Source organism: Mycetomoellerius zeteki, unplaced genomic scaffold, assembly GCF_001594055.1.
Source record: "Mycetomoellerius zeteki isolate Tzet28-1 unplaced genomic scaffold, Tzet1.0 scaffold62, whole genome shotgun sequence".
NCBI classification, from domain to species: Eukaryota; Metazoa; Arthropoda; class Insecta; order Hymenoptera; family Formicidae; genus Mycetomoellerius; species Mycetomoellerius zeteki.
In genome coordinates, this window is record NW_017257632.1 from 3,724,699 (window position 1) to 3,742,287 (window position 17,589).

At 38.0% G+C, this 17,589-nt stretch overlaps 1 protein-coding gene across 1 annotated transcript; it reads right to left on the reverse strand.

Annotated features, from left to right (window-relative positions):
• Nucleotides 1-383: 383 nt before the first annotated feature.
• Nucleotides 384-17,192, reverse strand: Osbp (oxysterol binding protein). Its single transcript, XM_018457273.1, is given in 12 exon segments — nt 384-1,261; nt 1,330-1,550; nt 2,221-2,600; nt 2,766-3,042; nt 3,121-3,175; nt 3,178-3,313; nt 3,411-3,703; nt 6,107-6,299; nt 6,993-7,246; nt 8,948-9,153; nt 12,488-12,553; nt 16,311-17,192. Coding segments are annotated over 12 exon segments (2,352 nt in total). The 5' UTR covers nt 16,439-17,192; the 3' UTR covers nt 384-1,118.
• Nucleotides 17,193-17,589: the final 397 nt, after the last annotated feature.

Genomic DNA, 17,589 nt, shown 5'->3' on the forward strand with positions numbered 1-17,589 from the left:
CTGTTCCTTGTATTCATACTCTTCTCTATCAACATTTATTTCCACTTCCAACACTTTTCAGACTTTTTTGTTGTAACAGATCGAGTAGAAAGTACGCAGAGAATTATAAAAAAAAAATTAAAACTACTGACACGCATTAAAAAATCAATTGGATTTTTAATACATGGAGATGTATTTTCTTTTCCTCTATAAAAATAATTCATATAGTAAAAATAAATAAGAGAAATCATCATATTTATCTTGTTTTATATTAAATCGAGTGTATCGGCTGTGATTCTAATTCTCGTTGCACATCTTTTTCTGTGTTCATACAAATACTTTCAACGATGGATTATGATAGATTAAAAATAATGAAATATACACAGGATTTTTGTATATATAATAGCATCGATCGCGACTTTGATAAAATTTTAGTTCAAATTTTTTCTAGAAAATTAGATTTATATTTACCTAAACATAAATTGAGAATACTGAATATATTATAAAATAAAACATTAAACTTGATCTGAAATCCTTCCTCTTCAATGACGAAAGTTTTTTATCCTCTCTTCTTACAGTCTTATTGCAATCTTAATTTTAGGCTAATTGAAATATTCGGAATTCATTCGACTTGCCCGAGCTTCGATTTCTTTTTACTACATATAGCTAATATAATAAACGCGAAAATTCAAGATTGGCTACTCATTAATTCAGCACAAAATCTTAAAAAAAAAAAAAGAAAAATAGCACGCAAATGCATATTAATAAAATATCACGTTGAAGGGATTAGATATTAGCTTTCAAAAAAAGAGACAAAAAGAAAGACAGGGAAGAAAAGGGGGAAGGAAAGGGAGAGAGGTAGAAAAGAACAGCGATGACATGCAAGTACAAATTGCATATTATACATGTCAGAATTGCCAACAAGTTTCGTCCACTTCATTGGAAGAATTAATTGCTAAACCATATCCCGTAACAACCCCATTATCACGTCAACGTTATTTCATAAGCATTTAAATCTTGACCACGAACGGTCGCGACTTCTAATCTCGGCTATCGTCACTTTTAAACGATCCAAAACTTCTTCACGCACTGCATGTATGTGACAAAGTCATTGCAATCGAATCTATCTATATAACGAACTAAAATATGTTTGGACATCGTGACCAGTCACCTCTGCTTTTATGATCCCAATATTCGCCATTATAAACATAACAACGGCTGTCCGTGTACGGATCCTGCTTCTTTTTAAACCATAGTGGTTCGTATGTCTCATAAGATAATCCTGCGGAGAAACATGAAAATCTATGAGTAAAAGAGCTTAATTTTCATAATTTAACGATATAAACATACCTTGTACAGCAGCCTTTTCGGAGTCATGCTCGCGAGCTCGTCTAGCAGTTCTTTGTTTTTCCTCTAAACGCAATTTTTCTGCATTGGCTTCGTCCCATCGCCCATCCTCCATTAACCGCTGATCAGGCCTCAATCGAGAATCTGTTGGAGATGTACCTTCTTCTGGTTCGTTCAATTGACACGCTAGTTCCGTGAATGAATAATATTTCTCAGAGTCTTCGCTGCAATATTATATTTAAGTATTGAAATATATTTCAGATATATTTTTAAGATATTGTAAGTAAAAAGGAGGATACAACTTTTATTATTTCGCGACCGTGCGGAGATCATTTTATTTATTAATTTAATCGAAAATTATTAATTAATTATATTAAGAGCGTTATACTCAAGAAAAAATTTATACATTGCAATAAAGAATAAAATCCTCATTCACATCGTTGAAATCGTCAATTATAATTGAATACTAATTCACAGTTGTTGATTCAAGAATTAATTTTTAAATGATCGAAGCATAATTGACAGCGATTTCGTAACGATGTCAATAAAGATTTAATTAACTTTATTTCGTAAACGTAACAATCTTTCCTTCAGTGTAACGTCACTGTCATAATCATTTTCGGTTTTCCCGAAGAAAAATACATAAGAAAGTGTAGCAATAAAACGATTCCTGAAAAATTAACGGTCGCGAAAAAAGTTGTGCCCTTCTCTCTAATAAAAAATCTTTTCGGTCGATTTTTGTTTCGAGATAACGATACTTTTCAGCAATCGAAATTAATTCTATTGGAAAAGTCGTTGATATACATATATGTTGATATATAAAATTTGCACACAACTTTAAGAAATGAAATAAGTAAACTGGTTTTAATTTTTACATGCATATTATATACTTACCTAGGTATACGTCGTTTCCAAGCTAATATATAAGGACCTGTTTTATAAACTGGATTATCCGGTGTGCCAGACGTGCTGATTACCGGTGCTATTTCAATCTTTGAATCCCATGTACCCTGCACTACCCACTTGACTTCCTTGTTGGAATTCATGACTACGCCCTTCACCTTGCGCTGACTGTCTCGCGAGAAGTACGAGTACGGTATGTACTTCAAATGGCACTTGATACCTGCCTTATGATTTACAATATCCATATCGCCACTCTGATCGACCCACAATCTTCCGACTATAATATTATGTACTGTAGTAGTGACTTTTCGCCATGTGTAATGATGCTGGCCACTATTAAATTCTAAATGAGCAGTACCCAAAGGAATCACCTAATTCAAGCACAAAATTCAATGTTCAATATTCAATATTAAAAACGGTAGTATTTAGAAAGAACAATGGTTGCGTAATTATTTGACGACGATTGAGTAATTATTTGTGATATGTATTTTCAGTCGGTATGTATTTTCAGATCTATCGTTGACAAGACATTGTACCTGCAGATATTTTCCACGAAATTTAGAAGCCATTGTAAACTCTTGCCAACATCGCCATTTCTTTCCTTCGCAATGTTGAGCTAGCATAGGCGGATGATGAGATACTTGTTCTGAAATCGCGCGCCATCCAAGGTCATCGGTACGATCGCATTCGTAAGTTTCACCCAAAAGGGGATTGAAAGGCTTTCCCGTTCTAGCGGCGGTTGTAGCGTAACTAGACACAGTGAACGCGGCTACAAAAGCCATCTGTTCGTAACTATCTGTACATTCTGCAGCCCTATTTGTATAAAAAAAGCAAGAAACGTCACGCATCAATTTGCATAAATTAGACGCAACTAAAAATATCGTACTATACCTATCAAGAATATCTGCGTATTCATAGTCTTCTGTTAATCGTTGAAGCATACAATGCAGTTTTTCATTATACTCCATAGGTTCAAGGGATAGTTTGGTTTGTCAGGTACCCTGGTCCTTCGTTTCCGTTTTGAAATGGTGGTCATCCCGGTGCTGCTGCTGCTGCTGCTGTCATTATTGGAACGCCAGCTTGTCTGTGTTATAGACGAAAAACATATATCTACATCCTACGTCATTTTACCTTGAAAGAAGAGGAGGAAAGAAGAGAATCGAGGAACGTAATTTGCTTACAATATCCAGATCGTTGGTGATCCTAACAGCCGAGGGTGTCTGCGCAGCAGTGGAATCGGTCACAATGAGGAAGGAATCGGCTCCAGTGGAATCAAAAACGGGCAAGGGCGTTGGATCTCCCTCTGAACTGGAGCCATCGTCGCTACCTTGGGAATCGGTGCGATCTCTCGCGTGGGAAATGGAATTGCTCGTGGCGACGGGTATAGTTAGTGTGAAAGTGTCTGATTCTTGGGCGTCGTAAAATTCGGCGTTATCCTCTTCATCCTCCGACGGTGACGTTGTAATTGCGGGATCTGCAAAGTGATAATTTTCCATTTGACAAGCGACGCGAACGCGGAACGTGAGGTATGTCGCGTAGAAACTCCAAGCTGGGACAGGTAAAAAATTGGACGGAGCACGTGAATGTTGCACGGTCGTTTAATCGCACCAAAGATTTGGATAAGCATCGAGATAAGAATCAAGTATTTATCTATACAGTGAGCGCTCTCTTGGACGGAATCGAGATGGTCGTTGAGAATGACGCGGAACGAAAAGGCGCGTGCAAATTACGACGGCATGCGCGACCAAGTTACGCTAGTTGACGCCAGTCACCCGCGTTCGCGTTCGTGAGATCGTATCGCGTAATAAAGAATCGATATATGACGTCCCGCGCGATCCCCGCGCGGCAAGACCACCGCGTGGGTCCGTCTCGAGAGTTGATTTTGCGACCGATTTCGTGCGCTCGGCTCTGCCCACCACCCTCTTTTCCTTTCCGTCGAATCGAATGTGCCGCCTCTCCGCGCCACGCCGCGCTCCGAATAGCGCTCCGGCCCGTGACCCGCGGTGCTCGCACCTCGCTGCCTCGCACTGTTCGCTCAATCAAACTGGCGCGGCGCGGCGCGGCGCGGTGAGGCGAGTGACTCCGACGACGTTGCGTTGCGTTGCGTTGGCTCTTCTCCGCTCCGCTCCGCTCCGTCCCGAGTGCACCCTTCCTCCCATTTCCTCTTTCTTCTCTCTTCGTGGCGCGCACAGATGAAAGGAGTGAACGACATCACAGGGCCGAGAATATCGCGGGCGATACCAACCAGGCGAACCAACGCGATTCACGAACGCACACTCCCCTTTAATCATGTCGATCGTGTCATACGCATGTGTGTCGAATCCCGCGCGATTTCCGCTCTCCTCTCGATTCCGATTCCGCGCCAATTCCGCGACTCTCGGCGACCGCGAGAATCATTATGAAACGCCAACAACGAGCCGTGAATGTGCTCGTCGTATTTTCGTCGGGCAATTATCGTATCCTTCGTATACCTTCGACGCACCGATTAACCCCATTGTCGATACTAAAAGCGACCGTACCGTCCGGAACTCGGGGTATCGCGTTATCGGAGATAATGGAAAGAAAAAAATGAATCTCCAGTACCATGATTTGCGAGACCGCTTCATCGCTCCCGCCGATTAAGCGTCCAACTCTCTCGGATGAGACGGAAACACACCCGACTGTGTCATGTGCGGACGTACATATGCATATACATATATATATATTACACAAATTATTACGTTACCTATATACAGAACGGGAGACCGGGGAGACGAGAGCACGGTGCGGATAAACGCTCTTTTGTCCTATGTCTATACCGCCAACCATATGAACCGTATACGGACTTACGGATGGACGATGCATACGTAGACCTGCGTAGACCGTAGACCACGGCTGACGTAATCACGTGATAACGCGACGCGTTGCGTCGGCGTGGCGCGGCGCAACGGTGCCTCTTGGAGGCCACCTAGCGCGAACACGGACAAACGATCGCGACCGCCGAAATTTAAATTTCCGCTTGCACTCCACAAACGCTTCCACCTCACGAATTTTCCATCATTTTTTGTATGAGAACGAAAACGATAAATAAAACGCAGACGCGAGCGGGCCAACTCGGCTAAATGCCAACGCGAGATACGAATTTAAAACTATAATTTTTGTTCCGTAGAGAACCTACGGTTATACTCTGGAGAATTGTGTTTCGGGCATCATTTAATTGCTGAGATATTTAATTAGCTTCAATGTGCTACAAAAGATCTGTGATAAAAAAAAAGAAACGTTACTCAGAAGAATATTTATATTTAGTTAAAATTTCGACAGAACCGCTACTATAATATTTCTTCATGTAGTGCAGCGTGTATATAAATCTAATGTATGTTCTCTCTCTCTCTCTCTCTCTCCAAGATTTTTTAATTAATTTGAAGTTAATTAACGCAAATACCGAGTTATAATTTATTAGATGCAAAACAAAAAAAGGACTTGCGAATTAAAGTAATAAAACTATTCTTCAGATAAGTTTAGACGGTGGTATCTTCTATAGAGAAAGAATTTTAATTTTGAGCTAGTTATACAAAGATACAAAAACTTAGAAAATCGTAATAAATAATGATTTGTTACTTATTATTTCTGTTAAAGAAAAATTGATTCTAATTAAGATAATTAAGAAACATATATTCAGAGAGCGGTTTTCAAGTATTATTAAATAAACGAAATTCTAATACAAATTAAAGAAAAGACAAATTAAAATAGATTTCATTAAGTATAATATTATAAAACTAAATAAAATTTGATGCCTTTAAGCAATAATATGGCAGTAAAAAAAGTATTAAAAATGCGCCAACGAGTGCATGCTAACGCGAAACGAAATAGAAGAGAATATAAATTTAAATTTATTTACGTGAAGGTCTGTGTCCTCCCGCAGGCGTCGCTGAAGGAATCGCATGTTGCGCGGCTTTCTCCAGGTGGGAATGTTGCCTAGCTAACTGTTCGACCATTTTCTCTATCCGTACTTTCTGATCACGCTCGTGCTGCAGCATCTTTTTCCACTTAGGCTCTTGTTGTTGGGCTAGTTGCAAGTAATCGCTGCTCGTCTGTAACAACATGTTCAATCTGTTGCCATAAGTTGCGTTTTGTGTGAGATCACATCGATGATAATTCGCATCAATAGAGAGAATGCCAATGTCGAGGACAATTTCGTGAATGAGGCAACTCTGATTGGCAAGAGAATTGAACTCTGCTCTCTGCAAATCTTGTGAATTTCTACGTAGACTTTGAACGTATCGTTTATATAAAAAGTTAATTACTAACCGTATCTCGAGATTTCCCCCTTCTCTTTTCACTTGTTAATGAATCACGTTCAGTTATGTTGTACTTATATATATCTTGTTACGATAAGATTTATACGAGATGTTAACAAAACAACTTCAAGAGTTTATTCAGCAAGTCTAGTAAAACAATGGAGAATTTATATTATCATCTTTCGAAGCATTACTCAGATCCCAGAATGCGATACCCTTATTACAATTCGAATTGATTTTTTAAGAATATGTTGAAGATTTTGGCGGCTTAATGTTGTTGTATTAAAAAGTTACTACTTAAAGAGCCACGATTGTTGATATCTGACATTGAGAAAAAGGAATTCTAAATAGAAAAACAGATTTTCTAATCAGATAATATAACACATATTGCCACTATTACAAGACTCGCAAATAAATGCAGGAAAGAAAGTATCATTCGCAGATACTTTGCGTCGTTCAATTTCGCAGATTATCATTTGAACTTACACTAATCATAGCATTCGCCGCAATTCGGAAAAGTGTGGTTCGTTCGCTGACAATCTTGAATTTCGCTGCTAATTCGGGGGATGGAGGCTCTATCATTTCCAAATCAGATAAAGCTCGTTGGAGCCCAGATCCCTGCTTAAGCATCAAGTCATTGCACGCTTGTAGATCGTCCAATCGTCGCGTTAGATCCTTAATCACAGACGCGGTTTCTACGTTTTGATTGTCGTTATCTTGATACTCCTCCTCCTCTTCTTCTAAAAGAGATTTCGCCGCATAACGTCGCCGAAGTACTAAAGCTCAATAATATATAAGAAAAAGATAGATACAACACGATAGTTATGCAAATGTATAATCATCATATCAGTATATTCGTTTGCGATGCAAATCAAATTCATTAATTATACACACACGTATAGTACAATAATTTATAATAGATGTAAGAACGTTCATTAAATTAATTATAGCATCGAAATATTCTATTAATACTGTGCGCGCGTGCGCGCGCGCAACGGTTGAGCCAAATTCACGAAAAATCTCAAAGTTTAGTATTAACTTTGCAATTCGAGCTTTATATCTGCAGAAATACATAAATCACATAAATTCTGAATTCAACATTTTATACGGGATATTTTCCAATCTCTCAAACACTTAATAAATAAAGAGAATAAAAAAGATAAATCGTTCCTGAAGATTAATTCATAAATGTTAATTAATACGATTAAAATCTATTCGTAATAAAAATGTATTATATATGACTCTTTAGGAAATAGATTGAATTGATTTGATTATTTTACTACATCGCACAAAAAAATTTCTTTAAATATTTTTATAATAAACTGCTGATATATTGTATATACATATAGAGAAATACTTCAATTTATAAAATTTTAACAATAATTTTTAAATTATTGTTCATGTACATCAATTTTAAAATTTTTTTTCAATATTTATAAAATCAGTTTCTAATTGACAAATCCATTAAAATGAAAATTTTATTACACTTTAATTTTTCGTGCATCAAATTAAAGTATTTTAAGCAAAACTATTTGCAAACATTAATCTTCCACAGTTATTAATTTAACTCTCTGTTTGCAATCGTATACGCATGTATTTTTACATTGCACAAAAACATTTCTTTAAATATTTTTCTAATAAACTTTTATAAAAACTTCACCCGTCCCCGTCTGTAATCTGGATCTTTTTTATTCAATCCAATTTTTTTTATTGTTTTAGGCCTTCAAAAAATACGAAAAAGTTCAGTTATTTTTCAACGTCTCTATTAAATTACTAAATAGCTTTTTTAACTCGAATGTTAAAACCATCATTCAATAAAAATTAAAATTTCAGCAAAAATGAAATCTCAGAGTATAATTTCGCTTATGTTGAAAAAGATTCAGATTGCAGACGGAGATTTAATGGAATCCTAAAGTCGTCTTATATTATTTTTCAAATAAATATTTCTCTAACTGCCTTATACAGATTTAAAAATCTTTTTTCACAATTAATGTATGAACGATAATGTAATCCAACCAATTAAGTTTATGCTAAAAAAAGTTGGAAAATTAGTTTTGTTATCGGCTTTCGGTGTCGATTCGTAACAATATTTGCTTTATATATAGTATACTTTGTACGTAGATTAGGTACATAATAAAACAACCTGTAGAACAATCTTGGTTCGGATTAGGGATTACGTGAACAAACAATATCGAGTTTCTAGAATTAGACCTAGATAGCCAATATATATACAAAAGATTAGTTAATTAGAAAATTTGTAGGTAGTATGTGAAGGTCCTACACTGGATTGATAAAAACAGACGACTTTAGGCTCCCTTTAAAAGTTGGAATAGATGTAAAAAAAGCATCCGAAATGGAAAATTTCGATGTACCTAGATGAACCGAAAAAAGGACAGGTTTACGCAATACACAGGCACGATCTATTGTACAATCGTACAAACCAGATTCCATCGCTTGGATAGCCTTGGCTTTTGCTAGCTCGAGAGCTGTGACCCATTGCTGTCGCTCCACCTCGGTTGACGCCTTGATGTGGAAGGTCTGCGTGCCGCCGTTGCTCACGACGAAGGTGCAGGCGTCCACCGTGTGTATTAAGGCCCCGTGTAAGGAAATCGTGCCGCGGCAAGTGTGAGACATCTCCGCGGGATTTCTGAAACAGGGAGTAACGGAGACGCAACAGTCTCAGGTACGCGTCCCTCTCAGGTCTGCCCCGGGATTGCCGAATGACACAGAGAAAGACAGACGTGAGTTTGCAACAGTTTGCAACATCGGGAGGGACGGACTCGACTTTTAATACAACGATCCGGACGATTCGGCCGTGAACAAGATTCATCCGAGAGCGCGACCACCTCTCCCTCCCCTTCCAAAGAAAGAAAAACAGAAAAAATTGGCACAACAATGTGTGTAACAACGATTGTCTGCGTTAATCTGTGACACCATATTTCTGACTTGGTGGGAGAGACGAGGGAGAGACGTTGACGGAGTAGGAGGGTAGGATGCGGGGAACAGTTAGCATAGAAAAGTATGGACTTATTGGCGTAATCCGAGGAAACTAAACACTCGATTACGCAGCCGATGCGATGGAAGCGATCCCATTACCATCCCCTATTACGGATCCGGCTGCTCCCCTATCCCCGCAGACGAGTGTCTCTTGTCGCACTCGCGCGGCGCGCCTCGCGGTCGTCGCGTCGCGTCGATCAAGAGCACAAGAGCGATCCATGGGAGGATCTACTTATTCTCCGTCGTACGAAACGACAATCCAAATACCGGTGGAGCGGGGAAGAGGGAAGGAGAGCTCTCAATCGGATCATGCACGTGAGGTCACTCGGGTTAATCGAACACGCAACAATCACGATTCCGTGTGGAAGAAGGAAAAAAAAGTCAGAAAAAGAAAAGTCATGCTACCGCACAGCGCGCTGGAATCACATTGTGTACAAGAGTACAGGTTGTTCAGAGTGTCCTCGAAATGGATCGCCAGGCTCTGAGGTGTGTATTTATACTCTTATCAAAACTCTTATACTCTACTCGCCCGCGCCGTGCGCGGATAAAAAAAGAAAATCATGCTCATGATCACGATTAGGGCGATTAGTCCGAAAACTGTTCTTGTTTCCAGAATCATCAACACTTTCGCCTGCAGTATTACTTCGCCAAGAATGTATAAAGTTTATCTTTGTATTAATAATGTGTAATAATGATGCTCATTGCAATCTGACGAACTGATCTATATCGTTGCGCTAAATAACGACGAATCTATACGTCGGAGCAAAAAAATGCGTAAATTTATCTACCAATCGGGATTTGAATCTATAAGGCCTGGTTCCTTCCATCATCTTCATCTTTTTCTAGTTCTAAGAATTAAACTGTTTTTTAATCACTGTTTATCTTTATCTCTATAATTCTTAGAATTTTATTAGAGGAAAAGATAAAGAATAAATTGAACCGAGATTCAAATTAATCTGACATTATTGGAGGGATCTAATATCTCTTTTTTATAATCAATGTAGATTAACTCTAATCGCGATTCAACTTCTACTCTTCTGCATCTTTTTTCAATTCTTATAACTAGAAAAAGATGAAGAGTTAGTCAATGTAAAGCGTGCGAAAAAGATGGCTTTAACAATCGATTTAAAACGAAAGACCGTGTTCCATTTCACGAAAAAAATCACGAGTCTCTGAGAAATTCTTGCAAAATTCTGCGTAAACAGAAAGGTTTAAAGTTTGTGATTCGAAAAAATGTAGTTTCGGACGTGCGTCAACTACGATCGCATAATCTTTCTCCATCCAAAGCGAGTAAAACTGCACGCTATCAAAGTCCATCGATCTATTTAAGAACACTCTGTACACGTTCAAGTATAAATTGGCGGAAACGTGTTTCGAGATACTTGCACGTATTTATTTACCAAAATAGTAATCTTACGATATTGCGCACAGTCTCGTTATTTATGTAATCTTTGGTGAATTTTTGTAATGAAACATCTGTATAAAAATTAACAAAACATTTATATAAAAACTAACAATATTTTCACAATAAAATAGTCTCCACAATTCATTGGAAAGGCAGGAGGTTATCGTTGAATTCGATTTACCGTGAAATGATACTACGGTTGTGTTGATAAAATTCAATTTATTCAACAGTGATGTAGTGACCCGATTTTTCCTACTTCAGTATTCACGATATTTACACATGGTATACCGAAGATAGTTTCCCTCAAGTCGAAGATTCTAATGTGTTCGGATTATAAAACTTTAATCTACGAGATCTGTCGAGACACGCATCCGTCACTCATACTTTTATTAAGGAGAAACGGATTAAATGTATGCAAAAATTTACTGTTGAAAGGAAGCGTCCTGTGTGTGTATGTGTATGTGTGTGTGTGTGTGTGTGTGTGTGTGTGTGTGTGTGTGTGTATATACACATGTATATAATAAATCGAGTTATTACCAAAATATCCTGTATGTGAAGAGAGAAAAATTAAGAGGTGATACAAAGTTTCTAACTACAAAGAAAGGAAGATTATATTCATCAATCAAGAGAAAAGGAGGAAGTTGCTCGACAAAGATTACGAAATCTTTCGGTTCATCGATCATATTCGGAGGAAAAAGGAAAACGTAAAATTAATCTGTAGATCATTCCTTCTGTGCGATTGGTAGAACTTTCGAGCGCGTCCGCCTAAAAGAGCAAGAAAAATAAAACCGTCTAATCTAAGATACCGGTAACAGCTATATCTCGTCGACAACAACTGCAGTTACAGTCACTGCGTGAGACAGTTACAAAAGTGAACAAAAAGACGAGACTCGACTGGGACGAACGTAACTCGCACGATAAAGAACACAACATAAAGAAGCGGTACAATTCATTGCACGCGACTGTATTATGTACGTATACATACACATACTCGCACATATACACACACGAAGAGAGAGAAAGAGAAAAATAAGGAGAGACAAAGATCGAAAATGAAAAAGATAATAGAGAACACAAGTGACAAGTGTTACGTTTAGCATGGTTTAGCGTATATATACGAAGAAACGTTTAATTTTCATATTCACACGTACAGATAATACGTAATATAACCGCTGACACAAAGGTTTTACTTTCAAAAATATCGCATACAAAAATACACTAGAGAAATCTATAATATATGTAACGTATATACTATAATATTTTCGTATACGATATTTTTCGAAAATACGGCTCCAGACAGGTGAAGTCGTGGTGGAGAAAGCGAGATATTTTTTTATTAGGGTCATCAGTAAATTAAAATTGCATGAAAAGATGTAAAGTTATATAACGTGTGTGCGCGCGCGCGCGCGCGTGTGTATGTGTGTGTGTAATCGAGTATTAAAAATGGGAAATAGGAACACAAACACACCCTTGGGGGCTGTTTTTTAATTACAACTCGCGGAAAGGGATGGGGGCAGTCGGGATATGCGATTTCGCATATTTCGTTTTATCTTTTTTGTTTTGTCTTTTTTTTACTTACTCGGAGGCTCTGCCAGCTCTCCGCTTGCGTCGCGATGATATCTTTGGCCCCCCTGTTGGTTCAGCCCTAAACAATCCATAAAACAAACAAACCCCGTTCACATTGTGTAACACTATGGCAAAGCTTATTGCTCGAAATTTCGTTGTTTTCTCGATATTTTTTTCTTTACCCACCGTCAGAAGTAGGCAAGAACATAGGCAATCTTTTCTCTTTGTCGAGTCGTTCCAAGTTCGCAAGAGACCGGAAGGGAAAAAAAAAAGAACACCGGTACTGGTCAACGGTGACACGAGACGTAAAGTTCACTCGGTTCATAACGCGAGCTGTGTGATTTTTGCGTGCACGCGTGTTATATTGTGCGAGAAAAAGCCTTAGGACAGACAATTGAGAATAAAATATTCTTATACGTCGACGGATCTGTACCGTGATATCAGTGAACAATCTTCAGAAAGGCATTGCAAACTCAAATCACACAAACTGTGCCAAGCGGAATGATGAAATTGAATTTAAAAAAACAAAAACAAAACCAAAAGACATGTCCTAGGAAGCCGGTGCGCAATCATTTGTCAGAAAAACGCGGCTACTCTATTTGCGAAGATAACGAGACCACGAGATACAGATGGTTTGAACTCGTATTGCACCAAGTTTTTCATTCCGTTATTTCATTAATTTCAATGGGGCTCCCAGAGCGAAATTCACGTAAAAATTGTCAGGCAGAAGACGGATATTATCGTTGCGAACTACAAAGCGTCAAGTGTAAGCGGTCAAGTGCGATAAGTCTCACAAGATTAAAATGAAAGAGATGTATAGATACGTAATAAACTTTCTCCGACGCGTCGTCAAATGCGAGGGTTGTAATGTAGGATTATATCGTTTTCAAAACCGCATTCTTCGGCTATAATGGACTTTCTACAATGAGCCATTACCTAAGTCTTTGTACCTAAATGTTACGCCCGCACCGTAAGAAATTGACCACTCCATAGTCATGGATTATGGTATTGTTCTCACATTTGACTGTGATTGATCAAAATCTCTTGCGATTTAGATTTCAAGCTTAGATGATGGCTTATTGTAGAAAGTCCATAAATATTATACATTTGTCGCACGACAAATCTTTCAAGCTTGTTAATTGGCTGCAAGACAGACATTTTCTATTATCTCTATCAATATAAATTAACTTCAATCTCGGTTTAATTTACTTTTGACCTGCAAGATTAAAATTATAATCTACATTGGTAGAGATGAACCAGAGAGGTTCTCAGATTTCTTTCTTCTACAGTCAATCAACAGGCTTGATAAATTTATCATACTCCACGCAGTATGAAATATTTCAAAAATATTTTTCAAAATATTTCATTGCAAGATATAAAATATTTCAAAAATTTTTCACGAAATCTTTCTAAAATATAAATATGTATACAGAAAATCAGAGTGTTTGAAATATTTTTATTCTTACAAAATATATATAATATATTTATACAATATTTTTAAAATATTGTTGTAAAATATTTTATTAAAATATTTCAAAAAATTATATTTATATAAATATTTCATGCCGTGTGGAACTAGCCTTTACTCAACATTGTGGTAACACGTAGAAAATTGTAACGCATTTCGTGAAATAACTGTATTGTCAAGGATAATTTTAAATAAAATTTTCATAAAATTGTTTGAATAATTTTTCAACTTAATATTTGAAACGCAGCCTCCAAGGAGACTCGACTCCAAATTCATCAAGATCGACACAACACGAATATAAATATTTATAATTTAGATGAACAATTCTTTTAAATATTTCAATAAAATATTTTAGACATATTTCGTAAACATTTGTAAAACGTTTTAAAACAATGCACAAAAATATTTAAGAAATATACAAATATTGTGAAAAAAGAATATTTTAAAAACTGATTTCCTGGACATGAAAAATTTTTGAAATATTACAAATCCTGCAATGAAATATATTTGCAATTGAAATAGTTGTGAAATATTTTATGAGAAATTCTTCCTACTGATCCCTATACGAACTTTGTGACGTATCCTGTAAACGCGAGCGAGTGTATGCAATGTCGTATTCACATCATCATCCATAAGGAGTTTTGTCACGTTATGTAACCGTTGCCCGACAAGCTGCACCTGCGATGCGCGTAATGACTCTTGCATGTTCCATATATATATATACACGTTAATACGTTGACAAATACACGTAAATCTGGGATCTAGGAGGTGAACGTAATCACGCGATTCGAGTAAACGGCGCGATTCGAGTCAGCGTTACTTGGATAAACTAGATAGTGAAATTATACGCCCATTGAAAAACGAGAGAATCGCAAAGCTTACTTATAATGCGCATATGTATTCTGTCTATAAGGTATCTAAATGCTCTCATCCAATACTTGATATTGGATCTCTCTTTCTCGCTGATGTGTCTTATCGCCAAGCTCTTTAACGTCCGTTTCTTATACCAATATAAATTAATTTTATAATCTCAGTTCCACTTACATTGAAAGAAAAACAATTAAATTCTAATAAATATTCGTTTGAATAGTTCTAAATAAACATTTATATTAAACATATTTAATAAACATATATTTATTTGATACAAAAACCATTAATTTGATTTAGCTATTATTTTTTTAATTGAATAAATATTTATTTACTATAAATGTTTATTACTTGATACTATTCAAAGAAATATGTATTTACTTAGTAAATATTTTTTCAGAGTACTCTTTATCTTTTTCTAGTTCTAACTATTATAATTCTAATTAATTCGGTTCAACTAATTCTTCATTTTTTTCTAGTTCTTTTTTTTCTAAGAATTAGAATAAAAATAGAGAGTACTCTGAAAAAACATTTACTAGATAAATACATATTTCTTTGAACGCAGTACTAAATAAACATATACTAAATTCAGTAAATATTTACTCAAGAAAAAAAATATACGTTTACTAAATATGTTTAACGAACGATTATTTAGAGCTAGAGAAACGAGCCTAAGGCCCGTTTCTACCAACATAGATTAACTTTAATCTTGGTTCAACTTACTCTTTATCTTTTTCTAATTTCTAGAAGTAGAAAGAGATGAAGAGTTAGTTGAACCAAAATTAAAGTTAATCTACGTTAGTAGAAACGGGCTTAAGACTACAATGTCACGTGATATACTATACTAGTTTAGTAGTTTACTCCTTCCCGCGTGTCAGTCGAGTTGATATACGCCGCGGATAAAAAGCTCTCTTATCTCTTTAATATGCTTAAAGCGCACAGATCCTGACAGATACCGTAGCGCAGCCGAAAGTATTATACGCGCATAGAGAGCTCAGAAATTGCAGCGATGGACGCGTACATACATATGTATGTTCCCTCCCCATCGCATCGTGTCGCCGTCGCCGTCGTGTCGCGCGTCGATCGCGTAGACGTCGCGAATACTCATTATGACAGCTGTTGCCACTGTTGCCAGGCTATTTTTGACCGGGAGGGCGATAGAAAAGAGTTAGTTCCATCCACATAACCTAATCGCGATGCGCAACACGGGGAACAGGAGCAGCTCCACCGTGACGCAGATATATAGATAAATTCTCTCCTTTCTCTTTCTCTTCTCCAAGTAGATGAGACCGAGTCGGAAGGACCAACGGGGAATCGCGCGTCGCGATCTCGGCGCGACGGCGACAACGACGACGACGACGGCGAGAGATCGATCGCGACGTTAAAATAGCGAAACGTAAGTAGATGACGACGCGGCGAGGAGCGCACGCTCGCGATCCGCGAGCGACGGATTTAACTCGGTTTCGACCGTCGGCGGATCTGACGACACGTAGGAAACTACCTGTAGTATGACAGGAGGCCGTTTGACAGGACGAACCATCTCCGTTGGTAACCTTTCAAGTAGTTGGTCCATTTGAAAAGCCAGCCTTTCATCTCTTGCGCGCCGTGCTGACTCTTGGGGTCGCCCATACTGCCGTCGACCTAGCGTGCTCACGCAGGTCACGCAGGTCACGCTCGCGTACCTCGCACCTTCCTGATACGAACGCGATGCGAGCAGATATCTGCCTACACATCACCCGTTCACGTTGTATCGCGCCACCATTTTGGTAATTCCTCGTGGAGTGGAGGAGGAGAGAAGGGGGTTGCTCTCCTACCCCTCCCGATCAGCCTTCTACTTGATTCTTCTCTCGCTCTCTCTCTCTCTCTCTCTCTCCCTCTCTCTCTCTATACTGCTCTCTACTTGTACTGCTACTTTCGGAGACTCGCCGCTCGCCTCGCGCTCTTCTTCACGCTCGTTTCGTTTGGACTTGTTTGGACTCGTTCAAGCACAGGTATGCAGACCGTAGTCGATGTCAAGGCGATCGCTCACTGTGGCTCACAGGCTGTCCAAGGCTGTGACAAGCTCACTCAGGCTCACTGCCGATTCACGCACGACAGTCGACAGTAGGATGAAACTATGGAGTGTATGGAGCCTCTCTTTCTTGCCGATGAGAAACACCTTCCTTCTTACGACTTACGACGCGCCACGACTCACACGCCACGTTTCTCACTGACGGCAGTGACTCACCTAACCTTTGTTACCGTTGTCATTGATAGACGTGAATGTGACACGTCCATGATTAAGCGGGGAGCACAGACTCTCGCATAAAGGTAAATTTTCACGAGCTGCTCAAACCGGCTGTTTCAGCGACAAAAAGAATCACACGATCAAAATGGACGCTTGATATTCGTCAATTTTGACCGCGTGATCCTTTTTGTCGTTGAAACAGTCTGTTTAAGCAGCTAGTAAAAATTTACCTTAAAGCGTCGTTTATAATAGGCCGTAACTGTTAACTTAGACCGGTGCCGTAAAAATTGGAAGATAGGAAACCCATATTACCATTTATAATAGCCGGCAAAAATCTGTTGATTTTAACTGTAACCGAAAAGTTGACTCAACTTTATCTTTACCGGCCTACGGCCACGGAAAAATACGAAAAAAGTACAAAAGAATAAAAAAGTGCAAAATACCAAGGGATTCAAGTGCAAAAGAACTTTTCTTCATTATCCACTGTAGCCATGTCTTTAAATAAATTATGAAAATGTCCTTTATCTTTTCTTTTTTTATTTATTGGACGTAC